Source organism: Neovison vison, chromosome 6 (genome assembly GCF_020171115.1).
Source record: "Neovison vison isolate M4711 chromosome 6, ASM_NN_V1, whole genome shotgun sequence".
In the NCBI taxonomy this organism is placed as follows: domain Eukaryota; kingdom Metazoa; phylum Chordata; class Mammalia; order Carnivora; family Mustelidae; genus Neogale; species Neogale vison.
The window spans coordinates 157,867,529-157,884,978 of NC_058096.1; the positions used below are offsets into that span (position 1 = coordinate 157,867,529).

At 36.0% G+C, this 17,450-nt stretch overlaps 1 protein-coding gene across 6 annotated transcripts in view; it reads right to left on the reverse strand.

Annotated features, from left to right (window-relative positions):
- Positions 1–249: 249 nt before the first annotated feature.
- The window catches only part of GOLGA4 (golgin A4), a 138,531-nt gene continuing 121,330 nt past the window's right edge, over positions 250–17,450 (reverse strand). For 5 of the 6 annotated variants that reach the window (XM_044252700.1, XM_044252699.1, XM_044252701.1 and 2 more), the window contains 4 exons: positions 16,312–16,415; positions 11,313–11,399; positions 3,497–3,559; positions 250–944 (listed from right to left, as the gene is read on the reverse strand). In XM_044252700.1, coding sequence (XP_044108635.1) covers positions 3,530–3,559; positions 11,313–11,399; positions 16,312–16,415 — 221 coding nt within the window. In that variant the 3' untranslated portion in view covers positions 250–944; positions 3,497–3,529. The remainder of the gene's footprint in view (positions 945–3,496; positions 3,560–11,312; positions 11,400–16,311; positions 16,416–17,450) is intronic. The other variant, XM_044252698.1, reaches the window with a different exon arrangement.

Consider the following 17,450-nt stretch of genomic DNA (forward strand, 5'->3'; position numbering starts at 1 on the left):
CAAAGTATGGTTTACTCCAGAGACAGGAGGCATCCCCAAGTTGGCAGACTCCTGAAACACACATCATGAAGTATTTTTTGTTTCCATACTTCTTCTAACTTGGTCATGCTAATTTTGAACATAAAAAATCTTTCCAAATGGTTAGGGTTTAGCAATCTTGACAAACAGTTCCTCAAAATATTCACCCAGATAGAACATTATTTACCTATTTTGTAGATTCCAACAGAGTAAAAAAGCACAATAAGCAAGTTTTATATAGTAAATAAACTTTATTTATCTGTTCTTCCAAGATGACATTGCCAACAGTCACAGATCTGCATACAATACAGTCGGCATACAATACAATATTGACTATTTACAATTTACAGTAGTATTTTTTCCTCTGAAAAATATAAGTACAAAAGCTAAGTAAAGAATGAGGTACTGCTGTTTGGATTTATCATATGTATAGCGTAAAGAACTAGTCTTTAGCAAATATTCAACAAATCAATCTGGATAAAATACTCAATTACATGTTCTAGTTTATCAGAAAAAATCTACTAAGTTTCACCTCAAAATGTATTGCACAAGTCTTTAAAAAGAAATCACCCTAAAAATAAATAAGAAAGGCAAGCAGTTCTTTAAAAAGAGGGACAAAAAGAATGGAAAAAAGGAACATTAAATGAGCCCATAAGTCAGGCTGAGTTATTCAAAATATCTTTTAAACAACATAAACTCCTCCCAACAAAAAAGAAAAAAACTATCACCATCTCTCCGCTGATGTAATCGATCTGAAAGGTATTCTGCAATATATCTGCAGGCCAATGTCAGGTTTCTCTTGGTCTTTGGCTCTGTAACGGGCCCTGAATAACAGCTTGCTCTTCTCAAAGGGACAAACACAGACAGTGCTCCAGCCTGCCCCACACCACCACCCTGTTTCTTCAAGACGACGATCGGAGCCATGACTGGAAAAGAAGAAGGAAAAAAGGATAAAGAAGAAAATTTTTAAGCCAACTTTTTGGGAGATTGGTTTTTTTCAAGTTAAAATAAAATTGTATTCTATGGTCTAGGGATTAAAGTAGAAATATTCTCTAAATATTAAATCCAAAAAAGAAAACCTAAAAATTAATGTTCTTCTGACCTATAGATCCTACAGATCAGCAATCCTGAAAGACAGGACGTTTCAGTGACATCTGGAATTGCCACCTTTCACATGTCCTGAAGGCTACTGGTCATAGCTGGAGAAGCCAGGAGTACGTGTGCTGACTTGGCAGAACCTCACAAGGACGTGGCTATTTAGATTTAAACAGGTTAGAGAGTTCTTTCCTTTTCTCTAATGTGCTGGTTTTTCTACATATTGCAATTCTCCCAGGATGAAATGCATGGCAGCAAAGGACAAACAGCATTTTGGTGTAAAAAAACTATGCCTCATCAGAAATTAACAAAATCAGTTTTAAAAACCTGAAAATGCTAAGAGAAATGATGCTAATGAGAAACCTAACAAGGTTTCTCTGATTAAAATGCTAAAAGCCATTAGCCAGATTAATTTAAAATGCCACAAAAATAAATTACTAAATAAAATTAATAGAAACTTTTAATACATATTTAGTGGAAAGAAAAAGATTTAAAGTCTGAAGGACTTTACAATTTGTAAGTGAAAAATATAATCCACTGATATTCATGATGTACATCCAATAGTGTATTATTTATAAAACTTGCTCAATAATGTTGGTCCTGGAAACCTAGAGAAGATGAAAGATCTGTCATATTTAAGTTTCTGTGTCAGTTATTATTTTGAAACCTTAGTTTGTACTGTTGTGAAAAAAGACATTTATGCATGATTCAATAATGCTGCACAATGTCAATGTCATGAAAGACCAAAAAAAAAAAAAAAAAAAAGGCTGGGAGACCTTTTCTAGTTTAAAGGACACTAGAAAAACATGACAATGACATGCAATGTGCAATCTCTGAGTGGATCCTGGAACTTAAAAAATTATCAAGAACATTATTTGAAAAACTGGAAAAATATGAATATTTACCAGTATTAGGTAACAGTATTATGTTAAGACCAAATTTCCTGAGAGTGGTTAATTGTATTGTTGAGTTTGTAGGAAAATGCTCTTGTTCTTAAAGATATCTGTTCAAGTATTTATTTTGCAAGTTTGCAAGTAATTGTCAAATGTTTACAAGCACAACTGTTTGCAAGCAATGGTCAAGTGCTAAGAGGGGGAAGATATGTATGTAGAAAGAGCAAGAGCGAGAAAACAAGTGAGGAAATCTTGCAAAAGGTTAAGAATTGGTGAATATAGGTGAAGGGTATATACGTGTTCACTGCACCATTTTTAAAAATCTTGTTTGAAATTTTTCAAAATAAAAGTTGAAGAGACAATCAATTAATCAATCAATAAAATGCTACATAGTAAACAATTCCTGTGATAAATGATAGTATTTAAATGATACAAAGACAAGCATGATGCAGGATTTATAATACCATGAAAAAAGGAAAATTTAAGGGACTTAAAGACTAAAGATAGTTCTAGATAAGCACTAAGGCAAGTTAACTGATATACACTAAAATCAAAATGAGACTCAAATGCAGTCATATATGATTTTTAAAGCTAAAAGATTAAAAAAGAAAAACTGTATATTTGGCATTTTAAACCCTGATACCATTAGCTGAATCCTAGCCGAATTAACAGTCACAGAGAATCTTTATCTTAATTCAACAAAGCTCTATTAACTGCAATCCAACTTATTTCTCATTTGTAAAAATAGCGGCAAAGTCAAAGGTAAAGATGTATCCTAAATGTTAGGTTCTTGCCAACTCAAGCCACCAGCATGACTAATACATGGAGCTGATAGCAGGGGTGTTTAAATGGTGAAGACAGTATAGATGCCTTCACTTCCTCATAACAATATGCTAACTACAAACAGCCACATTCAATCGAAGCAGGCTGCCTAAAGGTCTCCTCGGGACAGAGGTGTCCTTGTTGTACTATATGATTCCAGGAAGGAATAAAACTGCATTTATTTTAAATCAACTTTACTAGTTTTTCATTATTTCAGGTTGGCTTTGATAAGTGGGCCTTACAGTATTTTAAATTCTGGTTTTGTGAAATATATCGTTTCACCTCTATCTATAAAATGATTTTTCATTTCTCTTTCACAATCTTTATTAATTTAATTACCAAGACCATTCTTGGGGGAAAAAAAAACACAAAAAAGATGATAAATTTTTTTCAATTAATAAAATTTTAAAGAGGAATTTTTAAACTTTCAATTATCATTTAAAGAAGCAAAATTTCCTAAAATTATATAACTCTTACTGGTGGTGGTGATTATTAATCTACATATTATTAATTTATAAAACAGAATTAACAGAAAATACCTATATTAACCCATGGCATAATCATATATTCATTAAACAAAAGAGCAAAAGAATTCCAGCGAAATGGTTAGTATCATGCAATACATTTGATTTTTGCACAAAAGACACAAGACATTATTCTTCACTCACCACATGCTAACTAAGCACAGACTGATGGTTTACTCAGAAGATACCACTGCGAGGTGAAGTGTACTACAAGCCAGGAAGAAAAAAAGCTTATTGGGTTAGTTTTAAGACTTAATATATAACACAGAGATTATATGTGTATATGAATTTCAAAGGATTAAACAGAATGTACTTAACATTTTCTCAAATCTCCCCAAATCAAGGGAGCATAGGCTAAATATAAGGAATCTGTAATACCTCCCTCCCATCCTAAGTAACTATATTATGTAGCTTTCATTTGCAACTTCACTTTAAAAATTTGAACAATGTAATTAAAGTTACTTCACACTTTAAGTAAATATATAGTAGATTGATTGGGTATGATTATTTGCTTTATAAAAAGATTTCTTTCATAATTCCATTCAAGTACATGTTAAAATTTGATTTATATGAGCTCAATTTACCATCAAAAATTTGAGGGAAAATGTTGTTGGGTGTGAATACAGTATGTCTATATGCTGAATTGTCATTCCTAATATTTGTCTGTTTTCTCACTAAATAACCCTCTTGTAATTCAACAGTACATTGTCAAGAACGGTTTTAGGAATGCTGACCAAAACCAAAATTTCCATTCAAAGGGACCCAATCTCAAACATAGTTTTTACTGTACAACCTTCTTAAATTCTTTGTCCTAGATATCTAAAAGTATTAATTAGCTTTCCAGTTAGCTTTAAAATAGCATCAGAAAAAAAAGAGGTTATTTATAAAATCTGAGTCTGTTTTTAGTGTAACCATCAGAAGAATCATTTTACTTATCTGTTATATTTAATGGTACAGTTAGTAAGAAGCAGCAAAATCAAAAGACAAACAAGAAAATAATATTTGCAACACACACAACACAATAAGGTCAGTATCCTATTGAAAAAGTTGCAGAAGTAGGCAAAAATTTTTATATATATATATATATATATATATATGGATATAGATGCTCCCTGTGTCTGCTTGTAAGTACTGAAAAATGGGAAATGGCTTACGTGTCCATCAATGGCAAACTGGTGAACTAAATTGTAAGACATCCATATAATCATACAATCAGCCAGTAAAAAGTATAAGGTACACCAATTTGTAATGAGGTGGAATAAAACAGAAATATGTTAAGTAAAAAAAGCAAGCTGTTGCATTCTGCCACTTCTATAAAATACTTGTGATTAAAAATGTAATTATAAATATATTATTTATAAATTATAAAAAAGCCTGGGGATATTCACCAGACTATTAACAGAGATAATCACAGCATGGTAGAGAAAGTATTGGGAAGCTAAAAACATGAAGGTCTCCCTCTCTGTGTAATATGATTCTGAATTGCTTGCAATGTTTTCTTTTGCAATGACCACATATTATATAATTCTAACAAAATCAAGAGTCAAAACCACTTGAGACAATAAATACATACTTTGTCTGTACAGTATTTTTCACTTTGCCATCAGTATCTATTTGCATCTGTTTCCTGATTCACCTTCCATGCATCTACTGAGCTCACACAATAGCAAAGGTAAGTCTCTTCTGGGATAGAAAACTTCTAGACCTAACAATGCTTGAAAACCTCAGATGAATTATTAACTCAAAAGAGATTCTTAAAATTCCAACTGAAGGGGAAAAGTGAGAAACATTTACTTAAGTACAAGACTAGTTGAGGGCAAGGACTGATCAAGAACTTGATGCAACACAAAGGATCAGTGTGAAAGAAAAGCAAAAATAAAGTCGAAATCAAATTTTTAAAAATGACAAGAGGGGATGGGGGATGAAAATAAGCCAAATTTTCTACAGAAGAGAAAAAAAAATTTTTTTCCTTCAATGGAGTCATCAAGATAATAGCCATCTAGGTGAAACATGTCATTCAATTTACTAGCATCCGAAAAAGAAAAATGCATTTCTAAGAACACTTTTTTTTTTTAAGAGTTTATTTATTTATTTGACAGAGAGAGATCACAAGTAGGCAGAGAGGCAGGCAGAGGGAGAGAGAGGAGGAAGCAGGCTCCCTGCCGAGCAGAGAGCCCGATGCGGGACTCGATCCCAGGACCCTGAGATCATGACCTGAGCTGAAGGCAGCGGCTTAACCCACTGAGCCACCCAGGCGCCCCAGAACACTTTTTAAAAGAGATGTCTATATGGGGTGCCTGGGTGGCTCAGCGGGTTAAAGCCTCTGCCTTTGGCCCAGGTCGATCCCAGCGTCCTGGGATCGAGCCCCGCATCGGGCTCTCTGCTCAGTGCAGAGCCTGCTTCTCTCTCTCTCTCTCTGCCTGCCTCTCTGCCTACTTGTGTTCTCTGTCAAATAAATAAATAAAATCTTAAAAAAAAAAAGAGATGTCTATATAACAAAAGAACCTATCAATTCCAAGAGATGAGTTAGCACCTGACTGAAAGAAACTTTCTTAATAAAATTATCCTAAATAAAAAAATAGACAAGTCAAAGACTTTTGTATGTACTCTAGCTCCTACCCTGTTACTCAAGTATCTAGTCTACTCTGGCCATCTAAACTGCTTAAACCACCACAAAATGGAGTATCCAGCACAGTAAGCTGAAAAGCTAAGAGAAAGAAAAAGGCTGTTCTCACCAAAAACTGTGTGCATATACTATGTGACTTTTCTTTTGAACTTCTGCCTGTTGTACATAAGGCAATTTTTTCCCACTTGAAACAAATCTAAAACTTGAAAATTTAATTAATTCAGAACTTAAGAGAGAAAGAAACTTAGGAATAGAATAATCCTACAAGCTCATTTCACTGGTGCAGGCCAGAAACATGAAACATGAAAGGGGCTTGCTCAAGGGCTAGCCAGGCTAGGCTGGTGAGACGCAGGCTCTCACCACAGCAGTGCTGCTTATGGCTGGCACTCTAAGGCACTGGAATGGACACGGGGACATTTTCTGAGCTGGTATCATTGCTGCGAAATGACCTCACTGTCCTCCTGACATCTTTAATGGCTGATCTTACACACATTAATATTAACTGACCTTTCTAAGTCTCCATTTCTAGAAAAGACATTCCACACACACGTATTGCTATGTGGTGGCTAAGTGACCATCACTGCCCCCTGTACCATCATCCCAAAAACCTAGGGCAAGCACTAAATTCCGGTCTTCCGACAACCCTAATAAGGGGATGTTTGTTTTGTCAAGAAACAGAGGCTCTGAGACTTGTCAGTGAAGGACTAGGATTCCTTCTCTACACATCACAGCCCTCAAAGAAGCCAGAATTTAATTATGCTGTACAATTTAATCTTGACAGATAACAATTTCTCATCTACGAAATATAATCTTGAAATTGGGTTAAACTCTGAAACCTCTTATTAAGCAATAACTGTTGTTTTCTGTAATGGGGTTTTCAAATACAGAGTGTAAAACTAACTGAGAGGTGAGAGGAGATAGAGTAAAAAGAGGTATATTGAGAAATACCTTATCAGCAGTTACAGAAATTCTTTGATCAATGCCAAAAAGCAAATACATAATCATCTGAGTCACAAAGCAAAGTTTTAGACTGCATTCCTCCTACAACACCCACTAAATAATGCAAACACTGGCATGGCCGTGCACCGTCAGCACAAAGTGCAGTCCAGACTCTCTCTCGAGCATCCCCAAAATTAATGGGTGGGAAGGCAGCTCTGCAATGTGCTTGGGTTTGTTTTGGTTTACTTTTACCAGCTTTTCAGCCTCCAAAGCTAAAATAACAAAGTACTCAAGGTACTGATTTTAAATACAATGGAAACTATACTGCACATTTATAACAAATTACAGAAAACATCCAACTGGAACTCACATTTAAAGCTAATGTCACTGAGCAGTTATTTTTTTTTAAGATTTTATTTATTCATTAGACAGAAAGAGATCACAAGTAGGCAGAGAGGCAGGCAGAGAGAGAGAGGGAAGCAGGCTCACCGCTGAGCAGAGAGCTTGATGTGGGACTCGATCCCAGGACCCTGACATCATGACCTGAGCCGAAGGCAGAGGCTTAACCCACTGAGCCATCCTGACGCCCACTAAAACAGTTTTTAAATGCTCATTTAATAAGCTCCTTTAAAAAAAACCTATTTTCTATATGGTTAAGAAAGATATCTTATATATTTACATTGAAAAGATATAAATATCTTTCTATTGACTATCTTAATTATCTATTATAAGAAGAGAAGTCAATAAATAATTGGTACACCTGAGTGGCTCAGTCAGTTAAGCATCTGCCTCCAGCTCAGGTCATGATCCCAGGGTTCTGGGATCAAGTCTTGCATTGGGCTCCCTGCTCACTCTGCAGAGACCTGCTTCTCCCTCTCACTCTGCATCCCCTGTGCTTGTGCTCTCTCTCTCTCTCAAATAAATAAATAAAATCTTTTTTAAAAAAAGAAAAGGAAAACAGAATTCAGTCTGTTTTGCAGTGTTTTATTCTAAACAGCTACAGCTCATTGGACAGGAGTAAAAACTAAGTTATAATTTCAAGAGACCTGTTCAAAGACAATGGTTCTTACTGCTCATTTGATGAACGGTAGCAATCTTATAGGCTAATGTGTTTTTTGGTTCAACTTTCTCAATCAACAATCTGAATTTTTCATCTAATGTAAAAACCAACCATGAATCATTCTCAAGTATCAAGAATCTCAAACCAACAAAAGGTGACTCAAATTGATCTACAAGCCATCTTTGGGCCTCACTTCATGCTTATTATACATTATTTCATATTTCCTAGATAACATAGATAAGCATCTATTTTTATTTGAATTTTATTTTATTTGAATTATATTACTAGACATATCTTTTATTTGTCATAATGAATGTGTGTTACCTAAAGGCTCCCATAAGGTTAACAACAATTCTCTTCCATATCTCCAATTTTCCTATACCTGCCACAACGAACAGAAGAATAGGTAATTGCTGACTGAACTCATTCATTAAGAAAAAGCTAATGATGGGTAAGACTCTGCCTGAAGCAGCAGTGGAAAGAGTGGGACTTTCTTCCTGGGCAGGTTAGCCTTTGGGACAAGGGAAGATTATTTTAGGAAGAAATGAACAGTCACCACTTCATCCCTACCTAGAATGAACACCACTTTATCCAGGAATAAAGAGCAAAATGTTTTTCAAAGATTTCTTTTCAGTCAAGCAAAAAAAAAAAAAAATTTCCATCTGCTTTAAAAGGTTTTTCTTTACAAGGTTCACTATTTATATGTATCAATTCAATTCATTTCCTTCAAGACAAACCAATCTAAGACTGCATGTGAGCATGACTTGAAGGGGAATATTTCCCACCATATTGCCAAAGCCATGATAAAATGTAGCCCAACAGTAAGAGAAGAGACTGCCATACCCCAACATCGAGATGATAAAGAGGCCATGGGAGAATGAACAAAGCTATTTTAGATCATTTAAAAATATTTTCTTAAACTGGGCCATAATGACAGAATCGTGGTGACAGGTTCCAATTGCACTGGAGAGTTTTATTTTCACAAAGACACAGCTGTTTTATTCAGTGAGGAGGAAAACTACTCCGAGTAACTACATGGTTTTAGAATTAACGTTTGCAATAATTTAAAACAATATTCTATTGACCAAGGGCATACATTATAGTGATATACTTCTTGTAAAAAATATTTGTCACCAGAAATAACTATAGAGGTATAACAATGTTTTTCAGGCCACTAGCTATAGGGAGGAATGCTTTCCAAAAAATACTTAAATGCTAACCAAAATAATTGCAACTGTCTCAGAAAATAAACAAAATGTATATGATATAATATGCAATGGAGTACTGGGACAAAAGTCTGGGATGCTGGGATGACTTTAGAGAAAGCAAGAAGAGGAGGTCAGGATGTGCCTGAGGTACTGGGATTCCTTCACGACTGGCCCTGTGCAATGCATCAGAGGAGAGAAGCATCACACCTGGCTGGCTCAGTCGGCAGGGATGCAACTTTTTCTTTCTTTATTGTAAGTATGCTCCATGCCCAACACAGGACTTGAACTCATGACTCTGAGATCAAGAGTCAAGAGCCTGCCAGGTGCTCCAGGATACAATTCTTGATCTCAGGGCTATGAGTTCAAGCGCCACATCATGCATGGAGCCTAGCTTTAAAAGAAAATAAATAAAATGAGCAAATTAAAAAAAAAGAAAGAAAGAAATGGCTGACAGGTGCAGGGTGTCTGGACTGGAGAGGAAAAGTCCTCCACTCAGGCTATCCCCAGATTTTTGGTTGAGTTCCATGGGTTAGAAACAAAACAAATTGGTAGGGACGCCTGGGTGGCGCAGTTGGTTGGACGACTGCCTTCGGCTCAGGGCGTGATCCTGGAGTCCCGGGATCGAGTCCCACATCAGGCTCCCAGCTCCATGGGGAGTCTGCTTCGCTCTCTGACCTTCTCCTCGCTCATGCTCTCTCTCACACTCTCTCTCTCTCAAATAAATAAATAAAATCTTTAAAAAAAAAAAAACAAATTGGTAACCACTTCAGGAAGATTGGGGCTCAAGATAAGCAAGAACTTTCGTAAGACACATACTCTGTTGAGATAAGATGGGATGCTTCGAGAGGTTTACTGACTTAGTCCTTCTTACTGGAGATATTCAGACATAGATTAACCCATCATAAAGGAGAAAATCTTTGCTTGCTTTAGCGAGGAGAGAGAAGAGAACAGTGGTGCTGGGATCATGAAACAAGAAACAGGAGGATGTGAACAGTGCTGTTGGGTACCGGCAAGACAAGAAAAGGAAGCAGAAAGAGAAAGCTGGGGCAGGACCTAAGACTTCACAAATTTCACACACACAAATTTCACACTTCACAAATGGATCTTCTTACTGAATTACTGGCTCAGGGCAAAAAGTTAGGCATGGGAATAATTCTGCATAATTTATAAAATGTGTATTTGCTTCGTTTCAATTACAGCTGACTACACACAAAGGTTCCTAATTAATTCAGTTATCCACATTTCCCTTGCTGGTTATGTCAAAAACTAAAAAATGCTTAAATTCTTCACTCAGAATTATTGTATTTGAAAATAACTAAAGTAGGGGCGCCTGGGTGGCTCAGTGGGTTAAGCCGCTGCCTTTGGCTCAGGTCATGATCTCAGGGTCCTGGGATCGAGTCCTGCATCAGGCTCTCTGCTCAGCAGGGAGCCTGCTTCCCTCTCTCTCTCTCTGCCTGCCTCTCCGTCTACTTGTGATTTCTCTCTGTCAAATAAATAAATAAAATCTTTAAAAAAAAAAAAAGAAAAAGAAAATAACTAAAGTAGGAAAGAGAGATGTAATCTATAGAACATCAAACATCATGGTGTAAGCTGGTTTTAAAAATTATTACTGGAGGGGCATCTGGGTGGCTCAGTCAGTTAAGTGGCTGCCTTTGGCTTGGGTCATGATCCCAGGGTTCTCAGAACTGAGCCCCGCATTGGGCTCCCTGCTTGACAGGAAGCCTGCTTCTCCCTCTGCCTGCTTCTTCCCCTGCTTGTGCTTGTTCTCTCTCCCTCTCTCTCTGTCAAATAAATAAATAAATAAAATCTTTAAAAAAAAATTATTACTGGAGATACCAGAACAAATGCCTTTTCTGTACTTTCCATAAATAGCCCAAGTTCTGGAAATCCCACATACAGCATACTAGGGTGTCAACCTCATACACACTCTTGAAGAAGACTGTTCCTTCGTTGAGGACACCAATTCATATTTGCCCTTGATTCAACTCTCCTAATGTAGATTCACTCTCACTTTTTAGGCTAGGTACAATAAAAACTAAACATTTAAAATATCTTTACCAACTCAAAGTCTTTACAAAAAGATAAGATAAAGTCGTCTTCTATCTGTAGCCTACTTTTAAAGCTTACCATAAGCCGAGCATCTTCTCTTTCCAAAATTTTCTGAGTCTGATCATCAGGGAACTTCAGTACAGTGGTTATAACCTTTGCCATAGTCTATAAGAAAAACAACAAGAGATGATCACTAATAGACAATGAAGCAGACGAAGTCTCACCCCATTCTGACATGTTCTGCTGGTGGGATTCTTTAGTGCTCTCAATGGAAGCCACGACCAAAGAAGTATGATGTGAAGGTATTAGTCAAGGAAATAGCAGTCAACACTAGAATTTCGATTTAAAAAGACTCCTCACAATGTCTGCGTTGATATTATTTCAAGAAGATGCAATTACAATAGCATGAAGCTATATAAAGTTCTAATGCTCTTGGCCCTTTGTCTTAATTAAGATGAAACTTTATAACTCATTCATTTTATTAAACTTTTTATTTGTAGAAATCTATCTAGTAAGTGATGTATTGCCAAACATATGCTCTAAATAATCAGAATTAGATACTCCCAAGTTCAGCTTTAACTAAATCACATCATATATCTCATAAACATGGGCTACTGCATGAACATGAACATGCTTAGTAGGTATTTTTTACAACATGCAGCACATCAGCCTAATAGAAATACAAATTACATTTTAAATAAACACAAGATGTTTTGTTTGGTAGAAAACATGATGAATCAAAACATTACACATGGTGGCTTGCAAAACAAGATCATAAATTGTGCAGATCTAAATGAATATACCGTAAGTCAGACTGTCACCCAAAAGTTCGTGGAAAATTCTCCTCAAAGGTGGAAATTCCCTATTTTGTATCAAGATGAGATGTTTTGAGGGAGACAGAGAGGAAAGAAGATACCTTATGAAATAAGATACACTCACGAAATAAGTAGGATAACAAAGTTCAGTGCTTACATACAAATTCAGGTGCTAGTGCACTCCCCTGAGGATTCCCACAGAGGATGGCAGGGTCACCTAGAGAATTCACTCTACACTCTTGGTTCACAGTTAAACAGACTCTGTGTGTGTGTGTGTGTGTGTGTGTGTGTGTGTGTGTAGGCTGGGGACTAGAGAAGGTCACTGAGGAAAAAGATGACATAATAGTTAACCAAAAATTTTACAAACTCACATCACATATAATGTAAAATTATTTCCAGGAAGGAAAGAAATTAATGTTATTAAAATTCTTATTATGTGCCAAGCCTAGGCAAGGCACTTTAGATACTTCTAATACTTATTTCAACTAGTAGTGTTCGTCCACCACAAACCCCATACGCAGCAAGATTTCAGCCCCCTTCCTTCCTTTCATCTTTACCTCTGCCATTTTGAGTATCAAGAAAATACCATTTAAAACAACACAGTTCTTGGAGAATTCTAAAGGCATTTTACAAAACTTTCATCCTTTACATTGCATTGCCTAGATGGAATGGAATCTTCTATGCAGAACCAGTCTAGAAACTAAGCATACATGGCATGAAACGACAAGAGAAATATGAAGTAGTGATTGTTTCAATATTCTTTTCATTAACATTCTGAAGCAATTTTTTAATGGTTTTTGGTATACTGTCTATGAAGACTGTTTTTAAGAATTAATTTCAACAGCTGTTAAGATTCAAAGTACCCAAAAGTTCACTTATATTCACTCTGAAACCACATACATGCACAAACATGTCTACGAGTCAACCCCAAACTGTCGCTAGTTGTCTGTTCATGTTTCTAGACAATGTTAATGAGAAACCCACCTCTAAATTCATCAGTGATCCTGAAATTGCAGCAGATTACCCAGTAAAGATTTAAAGCTCTTCCCTGGCTTGCCAGAAAACTTAAACGGAGAAGCCCGGGCTCTCTGCTCTGGAAAGAACTCAGACTGTCTATTCTATATACAATATCCTCAGGCCCTGGGAAGTAAGGAAAAGTTCAAATGCGCCACCTGGTTTAGAGGTGGCATCGCCTGGCAGGTGTTCTTGAGGGAGGAGCTTTAATAAAGGTTAGGATGAGAAACACTTTCTACTGAAAAGGAAAACAGGCTGAATTTAGCATGGAGGATCAAAACCCAAGAAAAAGAAAGTGAAGGCCATAAAAAAGAAGGGACACTTACTTAGCCTCATTCTGTAAGAATGAGTGTCCTACATACGGTTTTCCTAAATAAATCATCTGCCTCATAAAATAAGGAGCACTGTGTACAAAAGCAGATGAAGAAACACAGGTAGGATGACATACACATCCTGCCGGACGAGATACAACTGCAGATGAGGATCAAATCACAAAGGCCACAATACACTCTGGCTCACTTGAAAACCACAACCTGGTTTCCAGTTCAAATTCTTTGTTCATGTGTAGAAATTAAGCAAATCAGTAAGAGATACATCTAAAACGAGCTCTGATCTTATCAATCTCTGCTCAAGGGCTAACTACCCTCCCACCATCCTCCCCCACCCATCCCTACCGGTAAAACTCTGAAAACGTTCCATGCCTTCCACACTCTGTGCCACTCCAAAAGGAGTCACTTCCACAGATCCAGTGTTCCAACACAGATCCAGTGTTTCAGTTGGACCAGACTACTTGTCATTCCAAAACCCACACTCAATCTTCTCCTGCCTTGGACCTCTTGTCTAGGCTTTCCCTCCTGTCCTGAGTTCATCTATTAAAACCTAACCAGCCCCACAAATCCCCCACCTGACTTTAAAGCCCAGCAGACATACACGCTTCTCCACAATGTCCTTCTTGACCTTCCCATGAGTCAACAGTAGAACTCTGTGCCTCTCTTAACAGCCCCAACAACATTCTGGATCATTTTATGCTTAACTGCAAACAGGTCCACTTTCTTACTATATAATAAACTCCTTAAAATTAGGGATGGTGTTTAAAAAAAAAAAACCCTTAGTGATAGTGTCAAATTTCATCTTTCTACCCATCATTGTGATAAACAATGGGCCACATGTAGCAAGTGCTCAATAAATAAGCAGTAAATTGAGCCCAATAGTATCTATTGCCGATTTTCTATATTTACACCTGTAAAATGTGACAGCACAATGACAGACTAATCATCTGTAGTAACCAGATGCACTGAATGCTGAAGATTAAAGACCAGAGAGAGCAATCTGCCACATGGATTTCTGGTCAGGTATTAGACAGGGCTGCCTGTGCTCCAAAGACACCCCTTCCCGCTATTTCCTAAGTCACAGCCTAAAACAAGCTGCACAACCCCAAAAGCACAAGCTTGCACATGGCTGACAGACACTGGTCCCAAACACACCTATGCTTGGACTGGCTCTTCCTTCAGGAGGACTCAGACTCTGTAGAGATTTCATCCTCCTCAGTTAGCAACCTCCAGAAGACAGTTTGAGGCAGTCAGTCTCTTCATTCACAGACCAAGAAAAGGTTAAATAATTTATTTAGCAAAACTGCATCACAGCTTTAGATTCACAAATGAACCAATAGAGCTAAAGTTCTGAGAAGCTCTTTTTTTTTTTTTTTAAAGATACACTACTCTCCCTTCCCTGCAATAACAAGGTAACATTAAATTATCTACCCCACCTCAGATATAGGATACTATCCAATAAAGACTTAAAAAGAGATCGTTATATTTCATTAGCTTTAAAAAGCAGAAAATCAGCCTTAGCTATTCTTAGAATTAAAAAAAAAAGTCCTTTAAGAAAAAAACCCCAAATTACTATGAATTTACATACCTTCCTGTGTACATGTTCAGGATCACACTAGACATTACTTTAATTTGAAACTATTTGATACAATGAAGTGAGATTTCTATAGATATTAAGGATTCAAATGACTTAGAGCCCTATAACTCCTAGTGTTTGGCTGAATCTATAATCCATAAATTTGTAATATTCTTTTAAGAGACTTTCTTATGCCCTTATACCCTTACTTTTTAGGCTTTAAATATTATCTGCCAAATTCATCCCTGAACTGGTTTAGCACTCTTTGACTTAGTAAACCCAACCAGACCCATAAGTTAAGACACTGATTGCTTCTAAAAATGGAAAACTCATGACCCCATTCTCAGCCAATGTAGAAGTTTATGAAGGTAAAAAGTTGAAGTACTATCAGAAAAGATACTGCTTCAAATGTAAAATTTTGAGAAAAGGCTCATGAATTTCCCTAAATACATTCAGTTCAATTCAAGATACATTTATCAGGGTGCCTGGGTAGCTCAGTGGGTTAAGCCTCTGCCTTCGACTCAGGTCATTATCTCAGGGTCCTGGGATTGAGTCCCACATCAGGCTCTCTGCTCAGCAGGGAGCCTGCTTCTCCCTCTCCCTCTGCCTCCTGCTCTACCTACTTGTGCTCTCTCTGTCAAATAAGTAAATAAAATCTTCTTAAAAAAAAAAAAGATACATTTATCAAAAGTCCAATATAAGGCTCTTTTAAAAACACCGCAGGGGAGGCAAACAAGAATAAGACAAAAGTATATACTCAAGAACCTTACAATAAATTTAACATTCCAGAAAACATATTTAGCCAAACACTATTACTTATATAATGTAGTAATTTTTTTAAGAAAGTAATTTTAAAGATCGATATTCCATATATATAGGAATGATTTTCTCACAGTGACTAATGTACAGTATTTCTAAATATCTCTAAGTGATTACTTAATTCTCTGGTCCATTACTTAATTCTTAATTACAACCATTCCCAATACTTTTACCTTACCCTAAAAGTTTCCATGAAAATGAAATCTAAAGATTTAAGGTCAAAAATAAAAATAGCCACATGTTTCACAAAGTACTAAGTTAATGAAATTTCAATTTTTAGTACTCAGCATCATCCAACAGTATTTTTTAAATTAATATTTTATAACTGTAACAAATATAAGCAGAATCTGTCAATAAAATTTTGTAAGCTAAGAACAATAACAAAATTATCTATTATCTATTATTAGCATGTATGGTATGCCAGTAATAAAAATACAGCATCAATAGGTGTATTAAAGTACTAAAAGCGGGCACATTGCCTTTTAAATTAAGCCACATGCCAAATCATCAGAAATGATTTATACCTTAGTCTCACGACCCATCATATACTCAAAAAGCACTTTTCGCAAATACTCAAACTCGGTAGGTTCTCCAAGGAGCGAGACATCAGTGTGGTACAAATTGCCACCTGTCAAATAAAAAAAAAAAACCAGACCAAATTGTAAAGAAAAACCAGATAAGCTACTTATTACTTAAACACTAGAAAAACTAAAGATTAAAGGAATAAAAGGAGGCATCGCCCTTATATTGATTGTATTATACTGTATGGTATTACACATACATACACAAAGCATTCCAATTAGGATTTTCCTGATGGGAGAGAAAATAAGAATTATTATGCAATTTTATTTCTCAATTTTAACTTCTCAAATTTAATTCCTCCTCCTCCTCCTTTTGGCATGACAATTTTTAAAGACTATACTTAGGGAATATAAAGATTCCTTGTAACTGGTATTTCTCTTCTCAGTATTATATGGTGGGCTTCAGATTTTCCACAATGACTAAAATTAATAATCATTTTTATTTATTAAGAACTTAGTATCTCAGAAAAGAATTCCAGTTTTTCTAGTATTCCAAATCTAAAAGCACTTAAGTTTTCAAGTTTTCAAAACTTTTTGGATACATAGGGCAGATAAAATAACTTGAAAATGCATGAAATATGAATGCCATTTTAGTGGTTTTCAAATATTTTGGTTCAATATCTTAAAGCCTGTCATAAAAAGTTATAGTCCATCTGTTAACCAAGGCCCATTTCAGCCTAAAAGTAAACAATAAATACAGTTTAGGTATATGAAATCACACTGAATATTACGTGTAAATCTTTACCTTGGTAACAGAGGATTTTTAAAAAACTGAATATAGGAAATCACACTATGCAGCAAGATAATACAATAAGGCTTCTACTGTTGGATGACGAACTATACCTGAACCTCTAAATGCCAAAGCTGGAAGTGACCTTTCATTATAACTTTACATTTCTTTTGGCTTAGAATTCAAACCACCATTTGTTCAATAAAAACAAACAAATGAAACTTCATGGAGTATTACTGACACATACAAGATTAGTAAAATCCTAACAGTCAGATAACATCAAGCACTGGTGAGTTTGCAGGACAATGGGAATGGCTGTGCACTGCCTGTGGAGTGTGAATGGACACAACTA